Source organism: Talpa europaea, assembly GCF_964194135.1.
Source record: "Talpa europaea genome assembly, chromosome: 3".
Lineage (NCBI taxonomy): Eukaryota > Metazoa > Chordata > Mammalia > Eulipotyphla > Talpidae > Talpa > Talpa europaea.
The window spans coordinates 116622100-116646519 of NC_140069.1; the positions used below are offsets into that span (position 1 = coordinate 116622100).

At 36.9% G+C, this 24420-nt stretch overlaps 1 protein-coding gene across 1 annotated transcript in view; it reads right to left on the bottom strand.

The window, feature by feature from the left end:
- RELN (reelin) overlaps positions 1 to 24420 on the bottom strand; it is a gene marked incomplete at both ends in the record, with an annotated part of 436674 nt that overhangs the window by 353181 nt on the left and 59073 nt on the right. Inside the window, one exon of the mRNA XM_084229490.1 lies at positions 20465 to 20575. Within this exon, the coding sequence (XP_084085616.1) occupies positions 20465 to 20575 (111 nt within the window). The remainder of the gene's footprint in view (positions 1 to 20464; positions 20576 to 24420) is intronic.

Here is a 24420-nt window from a genome sequence, read left to right on the forward strand (position 1 = left end):
TTCCCTTTATGTCTTGGGCCTGGTTGTGCACAGTGGGTAGAACTCAGAACTTCTTTTTTAAAAGTTTTTCTATCTAATTAAGCACATCTCTGTTATTTCACCTCACTGCAGTTCTAGTGCAATGTGTCTATCAAAAATTGGGCTTCACACTGTGAGACTCTATTATGGGGCAGATCAAAGCCCTCTTGGTATTTGAGCAATCAAGATCCCATATAAGGAATTAAGCACCACAGAAAATGGTCTGATCAGTGATCCCCACTCTCTCTGAATTAAGAAATGGGTAGAAGCAATTGAAAGTGGAATTCCATCAAAGTCTTTATTTACTGGAGAAGAAATTAACAACTGATCTAACTAGGTCATTTTTCATGTCTCTAAACATCTTCCTTAGTTACTCTGCCTGAACAAGAAGAATAAAGTCTCTTTCATTTTAAAAACAACCCTGTGTTCACTTTAGAAACTTTCAGGCTTACATAAGTGAGAGCATATGTATGAAATTGATTTGTAAATTGCAGCATATCACACTAATGTGTTGATTAGGGTGGCAATTTTCTTATCATTGTGCTATCTCTGGTAATTAATGTTGCTGGTGAGGAGAGTTATCTCCAAATGACTGCATCAGGCTCAGTAATCTCCAGCACTAGCCGTGCCTAATCATAAGCATGATCACTGCCTACATGGATGGCTCCTTTTACAGTTTTCTCTCCCAGTTCTATGAAAAGTTCAATGCCAGGGTCTCCCTGGTGGCGCAGCGGTTGAGCACTGGGTTGCGAATTTGCCCACGGCCTCTGCAGTGCCGGTTCGATCCCCGGCTGCTCCCCGGCCACCAGAGGAGGGTCCCACATGGCGCAGACCTCTCCTGCCTTCCGCTGCTCCCCTCAGCAGTGTGCTTCGGTCCTTCTGCCTGCTCTGCTCCCCGCTCTGGCTCTGGTGAACTCTCTCACCCTCCCGTGCTTCTGCCTGTACCCAGTGCATGTATAAACAAAAACAAACAAACAAACAAATAAAAAAATAAATAAAACATGCCTCTATAAAAAAAAAAAAGTTCAATGCCAGTTACCTTCTCTCCACTCTACCTCAGCAACACTTCAACGGACATGTGGACCTTTTTCTTACCTAGATCTGTTCCACTTGGGTACTATCCCAACCCTGACCAAATGTTCCTATTCTTCCTGTTCTTAATAGATTGCCCCCAGCTCACTGTTTATTCACTTATTCAACAAATACCCAATGCCTTTACAACCACCCTCACTGAGCCCTTTAATTCCTTTGCTTCTTTTGTCAAACCCATATCTAGGAATCTTTAGAACTAAGTTTCTTTCCCAACCAGTAAATCCCTTGTGCATCATGTCATCTGCACCCTGGATACTCTCTTTTGGGTATCCCGGGCAGGGAGCTGACCAACATGGTACAGCAGACCTCTCCTGTTTCACCTGCTGCTCCCCTCGGCAGTGTATTTCAGTAGACCTACTTGTTCTGTTCCCCACTCTGTCTCTGGTGAATCCTCTCACACACACCCCTGCACCTCTGGCCTGTATCCCAGTTCTTTTATGCATAAATAAATAAATCTTTAGGAAAAAAAACAAGAGCTACTGTCAGTCCTTCAATGACTATGTGGAGCAAAACCTCCATAGAAACTCTGATGAAATGATTTATTAGTGAGGATAGAAATTCTATTTATTGAAGTCACTGATATTTTGCAGGTTAAAATGATAGCATCTATCAATTCATTAGGAGATTTAAAAGATGAGAACAAAGAGAGGAAAACAATCATTGAGAGTACAAGTTATATGACAGACAGTTTTACTCTATGATTACATCTGAGGTCTCAACACAGTGATGGAAAGAATTCTGCTTTATAGAGGTGTATTGGGGAATCTGGGTGATTTTTTTAATAAAATATAACCAACTTCTGCTCAGGTTTGTCTTGTAGTCCATAAGAATTACATAGAATGAATGCATTTGTAATATTTTATACTTTGAAATTTGTAACCTATCTCAATATTTGAAAGAAAAGTTATGAACAGGAAGCATGAAACCTTATTCAATAATTGTAAACATACCTTAAAATATACTTTTATGGGCCTCCCTGGTGGCACAAGGGGTTAAGCACTGCACTATGACGTAATCCGCAGCCTCTGCAGCACGAATTTGATCCCCGGCTGGACAAGTAGCAACCCACTGGGGGAAGCAGCCCTCTCTTGTCTTTCCCACTGCCCCCCTCAATAGCGTATTTAAGTCAGTCTGCCTGTTCTGTTCCCTACTCTGTCTCTGGTGAATCCTCTCACTCACCTCCCCCCTGCATCTCTGGCCTGTACCCCAGCTTTTGTAGGCATGAATGAATAAATCTTTAAAAATAATACAATTAAGAACAATTTTAAAAAATATATACTTTCATAATATAATTATTTTTAAATATTCTTTTCCCCACTTTATTACCAGTCACCTGAAAAGGTCTCACAACACCAGTCTCTCACCAGGGCTGCCATATCCTCTTTTTTTGTATGCATTTTCATCTTGCTTATATTTCCCATACAATTCCCACCCCCCTTATTTTGACCCTAATCTCTCCTTCCCTTCCCTCCTCCTTGTAGTATGTCTCTGGTTTAAAATTTCTTGTTGAAATGCTATATCCTCTTGATGTGCAGTCTTAAGTCTACTCTGTCCTGACATTCTAGAAACACAGGCCATGTTCCCCTTGACTATGTGAAATATACCAGAAATTTAAATACTATCAATCTGGATCTCCCAAATAGTAAATACTGCTTACATAGTGAGGGAAAGGGTGAGGGGACAAGGGTAGAAAGTGAATTTAGGCCAAGAGAAAAGAGGGAGGCTAAAAAGAGAGGAAGTAAAGGGAGGGCAAAGACAATGGAAAAGAGGAATGTAGGACTGAAGTAAGGATAAAAAGGAATCTAGAATTGAAGGAAAAGAATAACCACTTAGAAATAAAGGGGTAGAAAAATAAGTAGAAGCACTGAGGAGAGACTGAAAAGAGGAGTTTTTAAAAGGAAGAGAGAAAAATATAAAATAGAATAGAGGAGAAATTTGAAATGTGAGGAAAGAAGAAAATAGCAAGAATAGTAAGGTGTGCAAATACATTTTATGCCTCTTTCCAGGCCTGGTGTGATCATTCCATTGCCAGGGTCTTCTGAGCCACCTCTACCAGTCCTTCTCACTGCTTCAGAGGGTCTGTCCAACCCATGTCTCTGCCCCAGCATGGGCATCAAGTGGAAACTATGGGAGAATGTAAACACATTCATCTCTGAAGTAGGACTTTTTCCTACACAAAAACTATATTTGTGTTTCAATTATTCATAAAGTAATTCAATATTTGATTTTTTAGAATTTGTGTGATCAAACCACTTTTAAATTTTTAGGTTTGATTACATGTCTAGTTTTTTTAAAAAAATGTCAGTTCAACAAATCAGTGCAGTTCTGTAAGATTATACATTTTTTTTGCTTATATTTTTCATGCCCTAGCATATAAATTAGGTATTGTCTAGTTTAAAACTAAAATCATGAAGCCTTTCCAAAATAATACTGCATTTTCCAGTATTGACGTTTATCATTTTAAAAATAGGATTACGTAAGGAAATTCCTGTATGTCTATAGGAAATAACAGAGTTCAGAATCTACCTGTGATCAATCATTAATGTAAGTGTCAGAAGTATACTAGAAAAGATGATGCTTAAACAAGGGGGTCTTTACTTCTGAGCCCAACAAAGAGTTTGGAAAGACAAGAGAGACTCTTGGTCAGGTTTCTGTGACCAACCATGTGGCCTTGAAGGGAGGTCAGAAGGAACTCCGCATACCCCAAGCACATGGATAAAAGTGATAAAGACACTACACATGGAAAAAGATTGAAATTGAGGTTTCACTTTTGTGCTCCCCAAAGCTGTGCTCACAGGTGACTCAATGTGAGGGTAGAATATAGTAGGGATGCTAGCACTTAGCTACAGGTGAGTCAGATGCCTCAGAAACTGCTACAGGTAGCAGAGCCCTTAAGAAAGACCTGTAAGTTCAGAACCCCAGCAATGTGAGCACTCAAGCTCTTCTCTTTTCCTTCATGGTCACCTCCAGCTATAAATATCTTCTTCTTTGTAGGACATTTTCACAAATAAAAGTTCTTATCACTCCCATCCTGAGTAAGAAAAATTAGAGAAACAAATTGCACTGATGTAAGTACTGAGTGCAAAATGTGACTTTCAAAATTGTGCTTTAGCTGAAATGCAAGTTATTATAAGGTCTTATTCTAGGAGTAGGCTTTCCAGTCATTAAATAACATTAGTTCTTATATGCCAAAGATCTAATGTATATAAATAAATAAACCTAAATATACATATATAAGCAACCACACAGTAATGGCAGGAACTCTTAAGGCAATGATTTTCAAAACCTGGTAATACCACAATCCAACAGAGAATATATTTTTACTTTGTAAAAAGGGACACACAACCAAAAAAAAAAAAAGAAAAGAAACAATATGTGTCTTTTTTTCAGGACATGTGGAAACATTAACAAAAGAATATTATTTATCTCCCAAAGTCTCGGGATCATTAAGTTATAGGGATGTGTGTAATTAACAATTTGGTAAGTGATTTCCCATCATCAAAACAGAATAATACAAAGACATAAAACCATGACACTATGTTGATTTTCATTCTTTGAAGACAGTCTACTCTCAGGTGTGGCTGACTTCTGAATGAGGTCTGAATGTGAGGGAATAATTATGACATTAAAATTCCTATTTTGGTGTCATTTCCATAACTTTCATGTGTTAAATGGAAGTGTGTGCACAGGGATTAAATTGTTCTTGCTAGAAAGTTTTCTTTATTTTCATTTGTTTTAAAAGAAATTAATAGAACTATTATTTGTCTTTGCTAACTATGAATCCATAGTTTTACCAAGTGTTTTATCACCTTCCTATCTTTTGAACAATTTAACACTTTATTATTTATAGGACTTTCATATACATTCTTGTTTTTACCTATAGTATGTTCTTTACTGCAATAGCGATTTTGCAAAGAAGTATTTAAAGAAAAATCATGCGTTCATAAAGAAACAACTGAATTTTAGTTTTTGACCAGTGATTAAAAGACTCTCCCCGCAAACTGCAATTTTAAAACAATTAAATCAGGGCTTCCCCGGTGGCGCAGCGGTTGAACGCTGGGTTGCGAAGCTGCCCGCGGCCTCTACGGCACTGGTTCGATCCCCGGCTGCTCCTCGGCCACCAGAGGAGGGTCCCACATGGCGCGCAGACCTCTCCTGCCGCCCGCTGCTCCCCTCAGCAGTGTACTTCGGTCCTTGTGCCTGCTCTGCTCCCCGCTCTGGCTCTGGTGAATTCTCTCACCCTCCCGCGCTTCTGACTGTACCCAGTGCATGTATAAACAAAACAAACAAACAAACCAGCAAACAAATAAATAAAGCATGCCTCTATTAAAAAAAATAATAAAAAATAAAACAATTAAATCTCCAAGAAGTATGTATTAAATGCTTGACACTACCCATTCACTCATTGGTCTAAATGTAAAAACTAAAACTCAATTTAAAAGCATGCTATTCTTTTTTTTTTTTATAATAAATTTTATTGTTATATTCCCCATACAATTGCAGCCCCCCCATTCTGACCCCAATCCCTCCCCTCCCGCCCCGCCCCCCTAAAAGTGTCTCTGGTTCATAGTTTTTGATGATTTTGATTTTCACTTTCTTATAGTTATTCATTTTCCTGGTCCCTTATTTAAGTTTTCTAGATTCCTGCTATGAGTGAGACCATCCGGTATTTTTCTTTTTCTTTTTGGCTTATTTTGCTGAGCATGATCCCTTCCAGCGCCATCCATGTTGCTGCAAATTGCATGTGTTTATCTTTTTTGAATGCTGAGTAATGCTGAGCATGCTATTCTTTAACAAAAAGGTTGCCTTTAAAAAATGATTTAATGTATGCTTTTTCAAATACTTTTGATAATAGTAACGCCTGGATTAATAAAAACAAAGAAAATTAGTAATCAGGTTTTTATTTTCTTCTTTATAAATCTCTAGCCGCATTTCATACACTGATATTCTAACTCTAATAGGCAGGAAAACACAGAGGAGGCTTTCTCAATCTCATGAGAAAATTTTAGGGCTGAGAAAGCCCATGCAATTATTAGGATCAAGAGAAAAGCAAATTAATAAAGCCTCAAGTCTAAGTGTAAGCAGCAGAGTAGCAAGCAGCAGTTGGTGTTTTTAATATTTAGACCCAAAGGAACACTAATTCTTTAATGTAATGACTATCTACCTAAGCACTGTAATGCTAAGCCAAAGTTGCAGTCTTTACCCCACCCACACTCTGCTCTGGCTCAAGGATGTAATCTTTACATAGTGTGTTTATTTATTTATTTATTTATTTATCTTAGGAAAGAACTTAATCTGTAAACTTCTGGACCAACATTAACTTGGCGCCAACTACCAGTTAATCAACTTTTAAGAGATTCTTCTAGATATGACCACTACACAGATATTTTATCTCCCTGTTAATTAGTAATTACGCACTGGCAAGAAAAACAGTGTTTCTTTCCAATTATCCCAGAACTCAGTGATTACTTAAACTTGGCTAATTAGCATTAGAGAGCTGTACATCTTCTGGGCAAATTGTGTTTGATAATCCCTATTAAAATATACAGAGTGGTTGTTGACTTGTAACAAGGAAAAAAAAAGTGGCAGTTCAAAGGGTATTAGATACAGCACGAGGCAAATGCAGGGCCATTAACATTTCTCCAACTGCTCTAATGAGAATGCCGAGGGTCATTTCTGCCTAGTTTACCATCTGTTTGGTTTCTGGCATGTGTCTGTGGTGTGAAGGGAGTGTCCTGAAACCTATTTGGCTTATCACAGTATAATCCAAGAATGTGAAGTAATTTCAGTCATTTATATAATAGAATGGTGCAGTAATATCAGAAGCTTACATGTGTGGGATGAAAAACTTAAGCATAAAAATAATGTTGCATGATGGGAAAGTGTCTTGAGTTTTTAAGCAAGGAGGCAATATTTAAAGAGAAACTTTTAGAAATGTTGTATGTGAATTCTTATAACTGCTTTCTACTCACCCAAAAGTTATGATGACTGGAAAGAATCTAACTCCATATAACCAAAGCAATGTGTACATACAACAAAATAATTGTTCTTTGGGGGAATAGTTAATGTTAAAATTTTAAAAGAAACCTCATGATGTGCTGTTCCTAAAAATTCATGATGTGTAAAGTATATTGACTTATACCTCAACAATAAAAAGACTGATAATCAAATTTGAAAATAGGTAAAGGCATTCAATAAATATTTCTCAAAAAAATACAGAAATGTCCAATAAAAACATGAAAAAATGCTCAACATTATAAGCCATTAGAGAAATTAAATTCAAATCACCATGAGAGAACACTTCATACCCCCAGGCAAGTTTTGCAAATAGTGTGCAGAAGTTAGGACCTCATACATTGTTAGTGGGACTATGAAATGGTACAGGAACTATAGAAAACATTTTAGCAGTTGCTCAAAAATTAAACAAAATTAATACATGACCTAGTTATTCTATGGCTAGGTACATACCCAAGAGAATATGTAAGATATATGTTCACACAAGAAACTTGTACACAAATTTTTACAGGAGCATTACGCATAGTACCAAATGCAGAAACAAGCCAAATGACCATCAACAGATAAATAAAATATGGACTATCCACACGCTGGAATATTATACAATTATAAACAAGCATAAGGAACTTCATTCTTCAATATGCTTTAATATGAATGAATCTTGAAAACTTGTTAAAGTCAGTCACAAAATTTCACATATTATATGATTTCACTTATATGAAATATCCAGAATAGATAAATTCATAGAGACATAAAGTAGATTAGTGTTGCCAGAGGAGAGGAAAAAGGGAGATAGGTAAAGGACTACTTTCTGGGGGTGATGGAAAGATGATGGAAATGTTTTTGAATTAGTGGTGATGGTTGTAGAACACAACTATCATATACTGAAACACAACATATACTAAAAATCACTGGACTTATGTGAATTATAGCTCAAAAAGTAAAACACATTAAAGGATTCTAAGTACTGTTTATCTTTGTCTAATGAGCATATTTCCAGCTGTCATACTGCAATAATCTTTTCCCATGTATGACCTATTAACACATTATGAGACAATAAGTTCGCAAGAACATGAAGGAAAAGCTACTATTAACACAAAATTTTAAAATTCACTCTAAGATATGATCCATATCAGTTCCTTGTTCAAAAGAATACAAAAACAAAGGGAGGAAAAGATAGTAGGTTAGGGCTTGAAGGATAAACTTCATCAATCTTGTAATTATTCTAGATCTGGTATTTGTCCCATTCTCTAGGAACAGAAAGCCAAACTCCAACTGAGTTTTTCCTTTATTAGTAACAGGTTCTGTCCACTTTTGTTATTATCACTTGAAATGTTATCAAATCATACAGGTTAAAAGTCAAGGTAAAAAAATATTCCTATAGTACAAGCAATTCATTATGTTTAAAAGAAAATAACTAAGGATAAAGAAAACATCTTCCTAGCACATGATCTTTGACAGCTCCACTTATGTTACTTTTAACTTGCTGTTTTCTAAAGTTAATGTGGAGAAGAATTTTTCAGAAGAACTTAAACAACTAAATAATAACAACAATGTTCTGATGTATGAAAACATGTAGGAAGAAAAGCAAGAGGGGAGCTCTGTCTGAACTTTTACCAAAATATTAAAATTTTTGCTATTCTATTTTCCAAAATGGCAACTCCCACACTACTAAGTATCTTTCCAGTCTGACATTCATAGCCCTGAAAACACCAATTTAATTGTGTGCTTGCCTCAAACAGCAGCCTACCCGTCTGTTAGGCTACATACAAATCTCAGCATCAGAGGGTTGAATACTAACTGTAGAACAGAAGACAAGAAACAAAACCAGCACTGGTGAAGTTCCTTTAGTAGACTCCTACATCTAATTTCAAATTACATCTATTTGTGTTGCATTCAGAACTATTTTCTAGGCAATGCTTTTCAAAAATATTTTAAAGATAACTATCAAAATCATTTTTAAGAAGTAATAACATAATAAAATTATTTTAAGTTATTCTTAAATTTAACTGCCAGAAAAGTAGCCAACTTTATCCAAGGGTATGTATAAATCAATTACTGTGAACATGAAACATGAACCCATTTATCATTATCTGAAAACCAAAAAAAGGACTGGAAAAGCTCAAAAGTAAACTACATTACAAGCAGAATGACTGATAGGTCAGAGTCAACCTTTGAAGTTAATTCCCTTAAGCATCACCATGTCTCCTGCTAAAATGGACAGTCTGGCATACTCTGAAGTGTCACTCTCTTTGAAACACAAGTCTCTCTTATCAGCAAAGACCCACAATTCCTAAAGGCATTTTATTATTATTATTATTATTATTATTATTATTATTATTATTATTATTATTTGGAGAGAGAGAAAAGTATTCCTGATTCTGTTTTTATCTAGAGTTCTTCTTAAAGACTTGAACACATGGAAAGTACCCCACACAATGACCTTGTTTGTTCACTGCCTAGTTGTTAGGGAAAATATTTTCTTTAATAACAGAAATAAGGTTACACTTAGCCAAGACAGAAGTCTCCTTAGGGGTACTTTTTTAAGTACATGCAAGATTTTTGTGCATATTTCAGGACTAGATTCTTCTATCTAGCACCAGTGAAGTGTCCAGAGAAAATTGACACAAATTAAGAAAATTATTAAGGGGCTAGAAAATGAATGAATCTTGTACACAGAATGGTTTTTTCTTTTTGCCTAAAGGCAAGAAAACAAGTGACTTAATTACCTTTTTAACAATCATTTATCATTTTTGGTCATACAAGATATTATGAGCAAGATACTAAAGTTAAAACTTACACATATGTGCAAGCAAATCTTCCCTGATCATTTCACTTGATTCAATCTTAGAATATGTTCACAAAAAAATTATAGACTCATCATTTTTGGGAAGATCTAAGAGGCAGAAAAAGAACTTAACTAATATGTGTCATTAAGACACTAACCCTCCCTAAGCTATAAGGCTGAACTAAACAATTTCTTGAAGGTTTCTTTATCCACAGAAAGCGCTTAATCACTCTCCTATATGAAAGCACTGGTGCCAGCCACTTCCAGAACAGAAAGGGATAAAGTGGGAGGTAAAATCATAAATTTCCCCAGAATCTTTGATGATGAAATTTACACATGTTTATATATTAATAGTTTTAAATCTATGTATAAAGATATGTGTGTATGCAGAAATACCATCAAATGTAAAAACCATAATAGTCTCTCTCTTTTGTCCATACCTATATATTGCTACACACCCATGCATTTACTAACAGCAGATCTGTAGTAAGAGGCTCTGTAAATCTTCAGAGTTTATTGGTTTATTCATTCAAAAAATATTTATTGAACACTTGTTATATGCCATTGGAGTGGAGGTGAGCAGGTCATCTCTTCAAAGAGGTATAAAGGTTTTTATTTATTTATTCTTAAATTGAGAAAATAGTGGTTTGCAACACTGTATGTGTTTCAGATGTATCAGATCATCTCCCTTCAGATGTGTGTCACCACACCACACCCATCACCAAGGCATCCATTGTCCAATAGGCATCCTCCATACTTACAAGTAAATTCAACAGATTGTTAGAGATGACAGGTGGAGGTGAGAGAAGAGGATGAAGCATGGAGGAAGGAGTAAAGAGTTCCATGGAAGTGGAAACCAAGGAGGAGCAGAGAGAAGGGGTGATAATGGCTTGATAAAGGAGGATTCAATAAAAGATGTAAGTTGGGACAGAGGTTCTCAAAGATGGGCAGGATGTTTGCCCAGCAGAGAGAAGCAGAAGGAATTCCAAGACCATAAACAAGAGCACAGAGGTTTAAAAAAACCTGGAATTTTGGAATTGCGTGTATATTATTATGATAGGTATGTGGGTATAGATGTGTATTTACCACCTACTAGATTACAAGCAAAATGTGCTGGGAAAAACCTACCAGAAAGAGAATGGAAGGAGGCTGAGAAGACATGGGGGTTAGAGACAAGCAGGGCTACAACAGATAGGGCCTTTTTTCAGTCAAGGTTTCTTTGGAAGTAACAGAAAGCAATTCAACCTGGCTTGTGCCTTAAGGGTTACTTAATGAGAGGCTATAGAGCAGGGATTTCAGTTATGACTTTGCAACTCCTGAGGCATGACCTTAGGCAAGTTACTTATCTTCTCTGTGCCTTAGGTGTTTTATCTGCAAAATGAGAATGAGTATAGTTAAGATTTTTGTTAGGATCAAAAGTGTTAATATTTGCAACACATCTGACACATAGCAAATTCTTAATAAATGTTAGCTATTTTTAGTATTATTTCCTAGAATCCAAGACTATCTGAACCTGGTGGGAAGAAAGTCTAAAATAAGAGTCTGGGAAGCTCTGGCATCTGAGGCAACATCCTGTCTCTCTTACCTTTTCCTCTCCCTGCACAACATTCCTCTGAGCTATTGTGGAGAATGGGTGCCCAGAGATCCCAAATGTTTGCATGTGCCTTAGATAAAACTCAAGAAGAAGCTGGACTGTGTTGATGAGTGTCAATTCCAAATATCTGTACTAGTAAATTTGATTGATTCAGCCTGGTTATTTATCTAGTGGCTTAAACTGAAGGTAACACCTAAGGGTAAAAACTTACATAGTGACATATATCTCTTGAATAGCAGGAAGGAAGGTAAAGAAGATTCATCTTGATTTTTAAGTTTAGCCATTTTCAGGTATGAGTCAGAGAACAGGCTCAGCAACTTGGATCTACAGAGGTTTTAGAATCACTGATGAGTAGTTAAGGGATTTGTTGATTCTATTGCTTAAACTTTTCTTTTTTGCATCCTTTTAAGAATCTTGGAACTGCCCAAAATCCACCCATGAAACAAAATATGGTATACCCATACACTGGAATATTATTTAGCAACAAAAAAGAAATGAAGTACTGATATAGGTTACAACAATGCTAAACTGTGAAAACATTATGCTAAGTAAAAGAATACAGACACAAAAAATCACATAATATATAATTCCATTTACATGAAATGCTCAAAAGAGGCAAATCATAGGGACAAAAAGTATAGTCATGTGTCACTTAATGATGTTTTGATCAACAAAAGACCATACATATGATGGCAGTTCTAATACGTTATGCCATAGAGCCCCAAGTGTGTCATAGGTTATCCCAGCTAGCTATAATTACACTCTATATCACATTTGCACAATGACAAGGTCAGGTAATGATGCATTTCTCAGAATATATTCCTGTCATTAAGAGATGAACAACTAAATCAGTAGTTGCCAGGAACGAATAATAACTAGCTAGTTTTAGTCGTCACACTTACACTATCTCAAGTAAAGTCACCACTTGTCCTTCCTCGGCCTTGCTTCCTGACACACACATTCAGATCCAAAAATTGAGAGCCACACTCTATCAAACGTTCATTTCACTCTAAATTCTATGGATAGGTGATAGGGTACACCTCTAAATTAAAGTCAACTTTAGATTGACTTTTAATTTAGAGTCCCAACCTCTAAATTAAAGTCAACTTCCCTCTTTCAAACATTGTGCTACTTGAACCACCAATGCATTCTGTCTCCCACTTTGAAGGAAGAGTTTGCACTCCGTTCTGAGTCTTTAAATGATTCCTATTTTGGGCCTCCCTGATGGTGCAAAGGGTTAAGACACAACCTAAGAAGCTAGCCACAGCCACTGCAGCACGAGTTCGATCCCCGGCTAGGGAGCAACCCACATGGAACAGCAGACCTTTCCTGACCCACCCATTGCTACCCTCAGCAGTATATTTCAGTCAATCTGCCTGTTTTGTTCCCCACTCAGTCTCTGGTGAATCCTTTCACCCCACCCCACCCCACCTCTGGCCTGTACCCCAGTTCTTGTATACATAAATAAACAAATCTCTAAAAAAATAAATAAATGATTCCTATTTTGAGCATGTAATAAATTCTAAGCACTTGATTAGATAATCTCATTTAATCTACCCAACAACTTTGTGAACTAAGATCCAATGTTATCATCCCCATTTCACAAGTGCAGACATTGAGGATCATGAGAACATGAAAGGACAGCATGTGACACAAGTCAGCAAGAAGCAGGACGAGGCATGGAGGCTGATGACCCTAACTCCAGAGGTCTTGTAATGAACCACTGCACTAAGCTGTCTTTCTCCAACTGGCCCAAATCTCATGCCCTTCAACATTTGCCTTAGCAACTTACTAAATGATTAATTCAACAGTGTTACCTTTTAGGTTATTTAAGAATTGGGAAATATTCCTGAATTCTTTGTCATATATTAAACACCAACTATTGGGTTTTTAGAAAAGACATGATGCATTTTTGCTTGAAAAACACAGAAAAATACATCATGATTTCTATGACAACCCAATAGATAATATTCTCTTTCGCTCTCTTTTTTTTTTTTTTTACATTTTAAAAGGACAGGTTTATTAGGGAAAGGAGAAAAAGAGAGGTACCTGTATAGTCACAGGTAGGTAAGAAAGCTGCTGCTGCTGTTTTACAAAGGGAAAAGAAACATCTGCAGAGTGGCAGGCAGGCAGGAGAGCTGCTGATAGTAATCTTTTTTAATGAAGCTAATGTTGGTATAGCAAATGGAATGAATTAAGACCAAACTTAGGCTAATACCCTGTAAGTAGGAAAAATTATTAGCAAATTCATCTCCTGTCAGTTATTCTCCTTGTACCGCTGACTAGAGTAATTCATTTAATTAACCTGGAGTCTTTTTGTTAACTCTAGATCATTTACCATATCCAATAAAAGGTCAACCTTTGAATCCCTCAACATGTTTAAAATTGATCAATTATCTTACAAAGCATTTACTTGTAAAAAGACAAAATAAATTTAACATGACGATTCTGAGTAATTTAGCTTAATAAAAGCTTATTAATAAATACCACTACTATACAGAACTTTAACTTCATGAAATTGCTACTGGCTTTTCCCTCTTTACAGAGATTGAACTCTCAATATATGAATATTCATATCATATGTGTACCTCATAGTCACACCTACGATTAAAATGTAGCTAATGCCCAGGAATGCAGGGGTCCTGGTGATAACTGACAAAGTTAAAAAAGGTTCTGCTTAGCTTTAAGGTGAGAGAGAACCAAAATTTAGTTTTAATAAACCCTATATTTTTATTTTTAGTGAAAATAAAACAAAGTAGTAACAAAAACTTGCATTCTGGAAATGAAACAATAACATATAATCTGAATCTACTGGTAAAGTATATTTTTATCAACTAATGATGAACATAAGATTTACTAAAATTTGAAGTATTTATTAAAAGAGTTAAACAATTTGTTTTGCAAATATATCCCTATTCACCTAAAGTTAGAATGTCAAGTTAAATTGAAAAAATTCAGATCATTAAGTTCAAAAATTCTAATATAACATTTTATAGATAATATTAAAAGTATTAAATTTATGTTGTTTACTCTTTATTCTTAAGTAAAGAATGTTTGACTGAATGGAAAATTCAAAAGAAAAAATATTAGCTATTTACTATATTTCCCCCCCATTTGGATTTCATCAAATCTTGCCATTTTTAACAAGTTTTATAACAATAAATGATTGGATCTAGGATGGCTAATTTTTACAAAGAAAAAGAAATGAAAAACAAAAGAAATTACAGAAGTTTATGTGAAAACTGATAAAATGGCTAATGTATTAGATGTGCAAAATTATCTAGGAATTGCAAAACACAAAAGTTTAATTTATGAATGGTCTAACAATTTCAAGTTTGGCTGCTACATATCAGAACTGCAAACCCAATTCTCAGATTTCAGAGCCAGAATAACAAAAATTGAGTAAAATGTTTTTAGAGTCAGAATACTAAATATTGAGTAAAATGCATTTCAGCCTCTGGAAAAGGAACAATTTTGTATGAAAGAATATTCAAATAGCCCTTCATTGAGACTACAATGGCCTTGAAGATTTACATGATTGAGCTGGAATTCAATGCTAACGACTAGAGGGAAGCAATTTTTTTTTCTGGGATGCACAAAGAGATATCCATAATTAAACATCACACTTCCCTAGGGCAGCATGTTTTCTTATATTGACAAGTAAAATGAGGTATTTCAAATCATGCATTGCTGGTATACAGTCATCTTTTGCATTGCTATTGTTTTAATGTATTTCTGACTATTAGGCATTTGTCTATTTTGGGTCAGTGAGGCATGCATTTTAAAGAATTCTGATTTTGCATAAAAGGCTGCAGTTGTGTTAGTGGTATTACATTTGTACAATAGTATCTTAAAAATAATCATGATCTGGGCCTCCCGGGTGGCGCAGCGGTTGAGCGCTGGGTTGCGAAGCTGCCCGCGGCCTCTGCGGCGCCGGTTCGATCCCCGGCTGCTCCCAGGCCACTGGAGGAGGGTCCCACATGGCGCGCAGACCTCTCCTGCCGCCCGCTGCTCCCCTCAGCAGTGTACTTCGGTCCTTCTGTCTGCTCTGCTCCCCGCTCTGGCTCTGGTGAATTCTCTCTCACCCTCCCACGCTTCTGACTGTACCCAGTGCATGTATAAACAAAACAAACAAACAAACCAGCAAACAAATAAAGCATGCCTCTATAAAAAAAAAAAAAATAATAATCATGATCTTATGCTCAGCGAAATAAGCCAAAAAGAAAAAGAAAAATACCGGATGGTCTCACTCATAGCAGGAATCTAGAAAACTTAAATAAGGGACCAGGAAAATGAATAACTATAAGAAAGTGAAAATCAAAATCAACAAAAAACTATGAACCAGAGACACTTTTTGGGGGGTGGGGGGCGGGAGGGGAGGGATTGGGGTCAGAATGGGGGGTTTGCAATTGTATGGGGGAATATAAAAATAAAATTTATTATTTAAAAAAAATAATCATGATCTTCTTTTGGCTGGTCATCCATACATTTTATATTCAAAGCAGAATTGCTATAACTTTAGTATAATGGGTATAATTAAAATTACCTCTCTAAAAAAGAAAAATCTTTCACAAGTACACTTTTAGACTCAAGTACATGCTTTACTTTGCCTATTTTATCACAGCTAGCTATGCACATCACACTAATTTCACAACATGTTGGGAAAATGCCAAACAAATCATGTTTGCTTAGCATTCCATCAAAAAAGTCAAAGCCTAATGATAGATGATGTATTCAATAATTCCTTTGTTCTAGATCAAAGGATGCTACATAATTTCAGTCTGGTCCTAATATAACTACTAAACTACTCAAAAGCAGCAATTCTTTTCTAGTTTACCTTCAGAGTTTCCTTTACCTTGTCACCTGTGCCCTAGTCATATTAAATCTTTTTTGTCCTTAAATTGTAGAAATATTGTTAAATTTAAATCAAATACCAGAAAAAATCAATGTTCTTTTATTCTCATAGTGACCATTTATCTAAAGACATTTCACACCCTACTTTTTATTCAAAAACATCATTTAGGAAGATTAACTCTGTTAACAATGTTCATATAAATACACAGAAAATTACTGAGAAGTTACTGGAACTTAACAATGATCTCACAGAGCTATCCATTCATATAAAAATCATGCCCTACAAAAGTGCCAAGTGTCTAATAGAAGAGCTGAGCAATTTGGTTATAGAAATCAAACTACAATCAATGGGCTCTATGTTCAGAAGCCTCTTCAGACCATCAGTCAACCCTCTGACATAGGGTTGATGCTGATGGGAAGACAAAGTGCAACTAAAATTAATTAAAATAAATTCTAATTCAAGTGAACTATTTTTTTACAGCTTTCAAAGTCACCACAGAAGATGTTCTGAAGCTTGAATGTCAAATAATTTCTAACAATTTCATTCTCAGGTGGATTTTTTTTGGCTTACTAGCCAAAATCTGAAACAATGTGATATATATATTCTATCTGTCCTTTTAAGATGTGTTTATAAAATATTTAAGAATTATACTTAATGGCTTTTTAAAGCCATTTTAAAGCGTCTGTTTTAGTAAATGATAGTAACTTCATTCATACAAGTCCTCTTAAATCATTTTGACCTATAAACTCTAGATTAATTCCACCTTAAGAACTGTGCCTCCCCCACACCACCACCGGTCCCCCAACACTAAGAGGCATAAACAATGGGCCTCCCCTGGTGGTGCAGCAGTTTCAGGCTGGGCTGTGAAGCTGCCTGAAGCCTCTGCAGTGCTGGTTCAATCCCAGGCCACCAGCGAGGGTCCCACATGGTGTGCAGACCTCTCCTACCGCCCGCTGCTCCCCTAAGCAGTGTACTTCCGTTAGTCTGCCTGTTCTACTCTCCACTCTGGCTCTGGTGAATTCTCTCACCCTCCCGTGCCTCTAACTGTACCCAGTGCTTGTATAAATAAATAAATAAATCTTTAAAAAAAAAAAAAAGAGGCATAAACAAGTCCTGAACTGAGGAAAGCAGCTGCTTTGGTTATCAAGATTTGCAGTTTTTGAATACCTAGTGCTACCGAGTGTTTTCTATGTGTTAAACCCTTTAGATAAATCACCTCCCTTAATCCTCATAACTACTCAATATCCTATGAAGCAGGTGCCATTATCATCAACATTTCATAAATGAGGAAATTAAGCTTAAGGGCATTAAGCAATGTAGCTGAGGGACATGACTAATAAAGTTTGGGGTCTGGATCTGCAAGCAGGTCTGCATGATGCTACAGACAAACTCTTACTTCTCCATACATTGCTGCTTCTGGTTGCCCATGCCAGCCTGCACCTGCACTCCTGCAATGCCCTGTCCTCTTAGAACCTGCACTTATGTGGAGAGGCATAGCCTTGGTACAACCTGTCCTGACTCTACAGTTTGTTCTCCAAGCTGACCCTCCTTAAAAAGAAAAACTATTCAAAACCCTCAATGAGTTCCCCTTCTCAAAATCCTGAATGGTCTGGCTCTAGTTCATATCCAGCCTTATTCAGTTTCCCTCTAGATTCCAGATTCAGTCACTCCAAAATTTTCTTTCAGTTCTAGAATATAGCCAGCTTCTTTGCAAGCTGAGGCCTTCGCATCTACTTCAGGTATACTGTGCCCCACCTTCCACAGATTTTAGCCAACAAATTCCTACTCATCTTTCACATCTCAGCTCAATACCTCTTCTTCAGGAAAGCCTTTCCTAACTATACCCCACTATATTCCCAAACAGATCTAGTTTCTCTGCCATACTCTTTCCCAGCAATCAGTTCTTTGTTAACCCCTAGTAAGATTTGCTATTATACATTTATATGGTTAAATAATGTCTCTCTCAAAGGAGAAACACAAATATTGGATGATTTTAGTCCTTTGTGGAACATAAAAAGACAAAACTAAACAAAAACAAACCTCAAAAGTCTGATTACAGGACTTAGGGTATGACAAGGGAAGGGGAATGTGGGAAAACGACAGGGTTGAAGGGACCCAGTGGACCATAGTGAGGGACTATGAGTGCTTTAGTGGTGGATGTGGTGGCATCCATTTGAAGAGGCATGAACCTATACCCCTCAATCATATATAGCTTTATAAACCAACATTACCTCAATTAAAAGAATACAATTCAACAAAAAAAAGTAAATAAATGTCTGTCTGTCCCACTTCATTAAAGTATAAAGTGGTTCTCAAAGCCTAGCGTCTATCAAAATCACCTGGAATGTTTGTTAAAATGTTGTCACTGGGTCACAGTCCAGAGTTTCTATTCATTAAGTCTAGAGTAACTAAAACTCTGTAGTTACAAGTTTCCCAGGATCTGGGCTGATCTGAAACAGTTTAGGTTGATTTTCAACCCTAAATCAACATCAAAAGGAAATTTAAAAATTACCAACATCCAAATCCTGTTCCAATGTTTTTGCTCAGTTGGGTTAAAGTGTAACCCAGGATACCTTATTCCAAATATTGTATACTTGTACTAAAAATTTTATCTTAAATCAAAATTTAACCTGAAGCATTATAAATTTTTCTCAATCTAATTATAGGTACTGTGTCATCCAACAGGTTGTAAGAACATCATATGTCACACATGTAATTGAAATCTTACCTTTCACACTGCAGAGCAAAAGATGGGGCTTAAAAAGTAGAATTTTTCAACCTAAGGACTTTTTCTTTTGAGAATTAGACCTTAGAAGTAGTCATCAAAATATCTTTTAACAACAGGACAAACTATCAATGTCAAATAATTTAACAGGATGATTAAATGACTTTCAGGTTTCCTTTAAGCCCTGAGGCTATGAGCCTCATCTTTTGCCAGCAGGGTAACAATACAGCATCAACATTATTGCTCTGAAATCAATCAGTGAGTCACCTGGGCAGAACACCTGCTGGAACTTGACATAGAGGGAGTGCCCTTTCATATATCAAAAGCAGGTAAAAACTATTTATTCAATAAAAACCCTAGAAAAAAATGTTGAACACATAATCGCCTTTGATAATGCAATTCTATCTTTCTCACCTTAATGGAAGTTCTGTGCAGTTTTTCTAGTTTTAAAGTAAGGTCTTATATAAGCTGATATATTTTTTTAAAGATTTATTTATTCATGCATATAATAACTGGGGTACAGGACAGATGTGGGAGGGTGAGAGGATTCACCAGAAAAGAGCAGAGAGCAGAACAGGCAGACTGACTGAAATACACTGCTGAGGGGAGCAGTGGGGGACACAGGAGAGGTCTGTCGTGCCATGTGGGATTCTTGCCGGCCAGCCTGGATTGAACTGGTGCTGCAGAGGCTGTGGACAGTTTCACAGCGCTGCGCTCAACTGCCTGCGCCACCAGGGGAGGCCCTAAGCTGATATTTTAAACTTATATTGTTGATGCTATAAAGGGTCTACTTAGTTCCAACTTGGCGTGTTTACAGTATCATGGATAAATTTGAATTCTCAAATACAGAATTCTTTAGGATCAGTTGACTATCAGATAACCTTATGCTTCTCCACATAACTAACCTAAAGGTCTCTAATTTACTGTTTTAAATATGAAATGGCATTTCTGAGTACTCACAGAATTTGACCATTTCAACAAATCTTAATATCTTCCACTTTATACAATGTTTACTTGTCAAACTTAATATAACACTTTTTTACCTATTCCTGGGTTTTAAGAATGGTTTGTCACAACAGGTTACTGAATGATAGCAATGATCCTCAGAGTGCATTCCTACAACCTAAATTACAGAACACAGAAATTTACTCAAACCCTTCAGATCAAGCTTGGTGTGATGACACCGCACTCATGGTTGATACATTCATGTGACTTATTTCAATTCACCCAATTTCAAGCAAACATACAAAAATCACTTCATGGAATTACTTTCATGAAATAATAACTTTAATACTTTCAAAACATATTTCACAAAAAAAGACCTATAACTGAATAAAATATCCACAATCACTGGTTTCTTTTGTAAGGATAACTTACCAAATCCGAATGCGTTGGAACCTCCAATACTCTGTGAAGCCTGAATACTTGTAGATGTGTATAGTCCTGTCACCAGCAAGCCATCAAAGAAGGTGCTTGTTGAAATTGTCACTGAAATTGGGGGGGGGAGAGAGAAAAGAAACCTTAATTAATACAGTTAGAGTAATGAGATACATTTCTGAAGTGTTAGACATTGTCAAAACAACCGTTACTCATTATTAAAAAATTATTTTTATACTACCCTTAGTTAGTATTTTCTTTATATTAGAAATTACAGAGGAGCAGCAAAAAGCAGCTCAGAAATCCAACAACTATAATTGCTGATCCTAAATTTAGCACACCAGTTCTACCTTTCTACATTCATTTACACTTTTCCAGCTATGTGAAAAATCATCTGCAAATAATGTAGAACTGAATAGCTACTTTCCTCACCCCTCCCGCCACTTCCCCTGAAGGCAGTCAAAGGCATTGCTAGAGTTCTGGCATTGTAATGAAACACTTTTTTTTTTGTAAGTATTCCAAACTGTGGGAAACAATCTTACAGCAGCTGAAAGAAAAGTAAGATGCACCATATTTCTTATTGTGAGTCTACATTTCACAGAAGAGTCCCCTGAAGTTTTTCAACAAAAGCAGACTAATTTGCATGAAGACCATCAGCCCTTTTCCTTTTGAGGACAAAAACGGAAGCCACAGCATGGTTTAAGTTTTAGAATGAAGTCTACATGAAGAATCCAAATGGTTTCATAATTAGAAAATCAGGCTGTTCCTAGGAAGAAAGGGGTAAAAGTAAATGTATCAGATTTGGCTTCTTAAAATTTTATCTTGCTCTCCACCCTAAAAATTGATCATAATTTCCTCCTTGACATATTTTTCTCCCATATTGGTTTGTATAAGATCAAGATGATGCCAGTTGCAAGAAGCAGCTGGGAGAAGGTAATGTTATTTGGGTAGTGCACAGTACAAGGCTGTCATCGTGCTTGGTGGCCATAAAAGAAATGTTCAGAACCATACAAATTTTGATCAATGAACAGAATTGAACTGTTTGAAACATCCATGAACCATAAAATAAGAAACATATATTAGCAGAATGGCCTCATATCATGGATCCTTAAAGTGGTACTGGATGTTAGAGTAAATGACATTAATATCCTTTAACAAGCAATAATAGCTAATATTGAGAGGAATCATGTAAACCATTTAGTTGGGCACAAAGATAGATGTTGTGCATGCATTATCTCCAGTTTTCAAAAATCTCTATGCAAGGAGTACTAATATTCCTAAGATACAAATGAGAAATTTGTGAACTCAAGACTATCTCATATCAACTTAAATATTTTGATTCATTTTACATGCCTTCTCTCCTATGTTTCTCTTTGCTCTTCCCAGATCCCAAAGGGACAAAATTATCATGGCCAAACAATTGCTTAATGACCCATTTCCCAAATTAGTTATATGCATGAGAAATATCTTAAAAAAAAGGAAAGGGAAGGCTGCAGAAATCAATAGCACTATTACTAGAGAGGCAGAGAGGCAGAAGGCCAAAGGTTGCTGAGATGACCTCTAGGGTCACCTGTAGGTGACCTTTAAGACAGAATCCTAGGCTAGGTAAGCAATGATATCTGGATTTTAGGCCCTGATTTCTGCCACCTGTTCTTGAGCAAACCACTTCATCTCTCTTAAGTCTAAATTTCCACATTTATAGAATCCCACCCTAATCATCAGCCTCCTGTCTTGCTTAAATCCAGATTTCCACAGTTGATTCTATTGATACCTCCATTCTTTGGTTCAATCTTGACTAAGTTAAAATGCACTAAAATTGGTTCTGTGCCCCCATCCAGTGGGATTTAGAATTAAGTTACTTCCTGTTAAATAGACTCCACTGACCACTGGATTCTCTGGTTCTTCCCAGCAAATAAGACCCAACCTGTAGGGTCTCACTGTGGACCACGGGACCCTGATTTTGTCCATTTCCTCTCAATCTACTCCATTCTGTCCAATAAAATAGCAGCAATCCTGTATTAGGGTATAAGCACAGTCCCTATGGAGCCCTTTCAAATCTTTTAGGTTTCTCCTCTGATAACTGTTTCCAAGATTCTAAAAAAATAATGGTTTTATGTGTTTGGGAGTGAGGCAAACCTGAATTTGAGTCTCATCTCTTTCTATCTCTGATCAGTGTGTGACCTGAGGTTAAGTTTCAGATTCCTCTTTTACAAAAATGGGATAATACTATCAGGTTTTCTATAAATATTAAAAGAAATGTAGTATTATCTCTGTATCAGTCATATATGTACAATCCTCTATGCAGAAACTAATCAATGAACATTAATTTGCTTCCCCTGACCTCTCTCAGGCCTTTATGCCCTGTCTTGCTCTTCCTTTTCTGAGAATTGGAGCCTTGCACAGACATCCCTGTATCTGCCTTTGCACCAAGCCTGTCTTCTACATCAGATTCTTCCTCCAGATACTTCAAGGGCCAATTCCCTAACCACTTTCAAGTCTTAGTTCAAATGTTACCCTCTCAATGAAGCCTGCCTTAACCATACTATATCAGGTTCTTAAATATGTTGTTCAATGTCATTTATTTCTCATGTTGATGAGGGGGAAAAATATCAATTTATGCAGCACCCGCTGCTGGCATGACATTTGCATGTTCTCCCCATGCCAGAACAGTTTTTCTCCGGCTACTCTAGTTTCCTCCCACATCTCAAAGGTGTGCACATTAGGTTAATGGCATGTCTAAATTGTCCCAGTCTGAGTGAGAGCGGCTGTGTGTAAGTGTGCCCCGTGAGGGAAAGGTGTTCTGTCCAAAGTTGGTTGCCACTTAGGGCCCTGAGCTACCTGAATAAGTTCCGGTACCTATTCTGGACTGAACCGGAATAGACAGGTTGGAAATTGAATATGTGCATACAAATGACTGTCTAGGAATATTTTAGGCCTTTATTTAGAAGTTTGGTGATATTTCTATGCCACAGGAACTTAACTTTAATTTATATCTAATGGAGGACAATAGGAAAAAAAATGAAAAGGAGGTGCGCCACAAGACCAGAAACCTGTTTCGCACAAGGAGTTGGGGGTAGAGGAGATTAGCAAAGCCATTGACACAGCTATGGAAACCTAGATCCTTAGGCACTGATGACACAGTTACGGAAACTAATATCTTTAGGCGCAGACTATGATCCTTAGGGGCAGACACCTAGATGACAAAGCATAACATCCAGGCAGGGATCCCAGGGCACATCCAAAGGTAAAGATATGGAGATTGAGCCCATTGTAGAATCTCTGGTCCCTTTCAAATTCTACAAACTGACTGGCTCACAAGGAATGAGCCTCTCCCAAACAGAAGAAGACTATATTAATGCAGTCTCTTCACTGGCTCAGGGCAGCAATCACACTGCCTACCTGTGCCTATGCAGGTGCTTCTTTACATCAACTCTCTCCTCTGCAGGGCAGCAGCTTTCTGGCTGCCCATGACCTGTAGCATGCCTGGACTTCTCTTCACTGACCTCCCTCAGCAGAGGCCACTCTCCTCAAGGCCGCCTGCTTGCAACCACGCCACAGGCCTCTTTGGGGCAGCTCTTCCTGCCCTCTTGTGTCTATGCAAGTGTCCTTTATTCTTCTATCCCTTTCCCTAATAAACCTGTTCTTTAAATATAACTACCGTCTCTGTCTCGTGGAGAAACTTGCCTGGGAAACTCACTGTGTGTCACTGAAACGGGAGGTCTGGTGAAGCCTTTCCCAGAGTAAACCCAAGGATCCCGCACTCTAAATCCAGACTCCAAAAACAACAATAACATTTTACTTATGATATTTTTAAATTATGCTTATCTTCAGTCTCATTTGCAGAATTTAAACTCCATTAAGGGTACCTCAAGTGTTTGCTTAGTGATATATCTCATGTGTCCAGAGTAATTTATGACACTTTGGGTGCGTGACAAATATTTATTGAAATATTTATT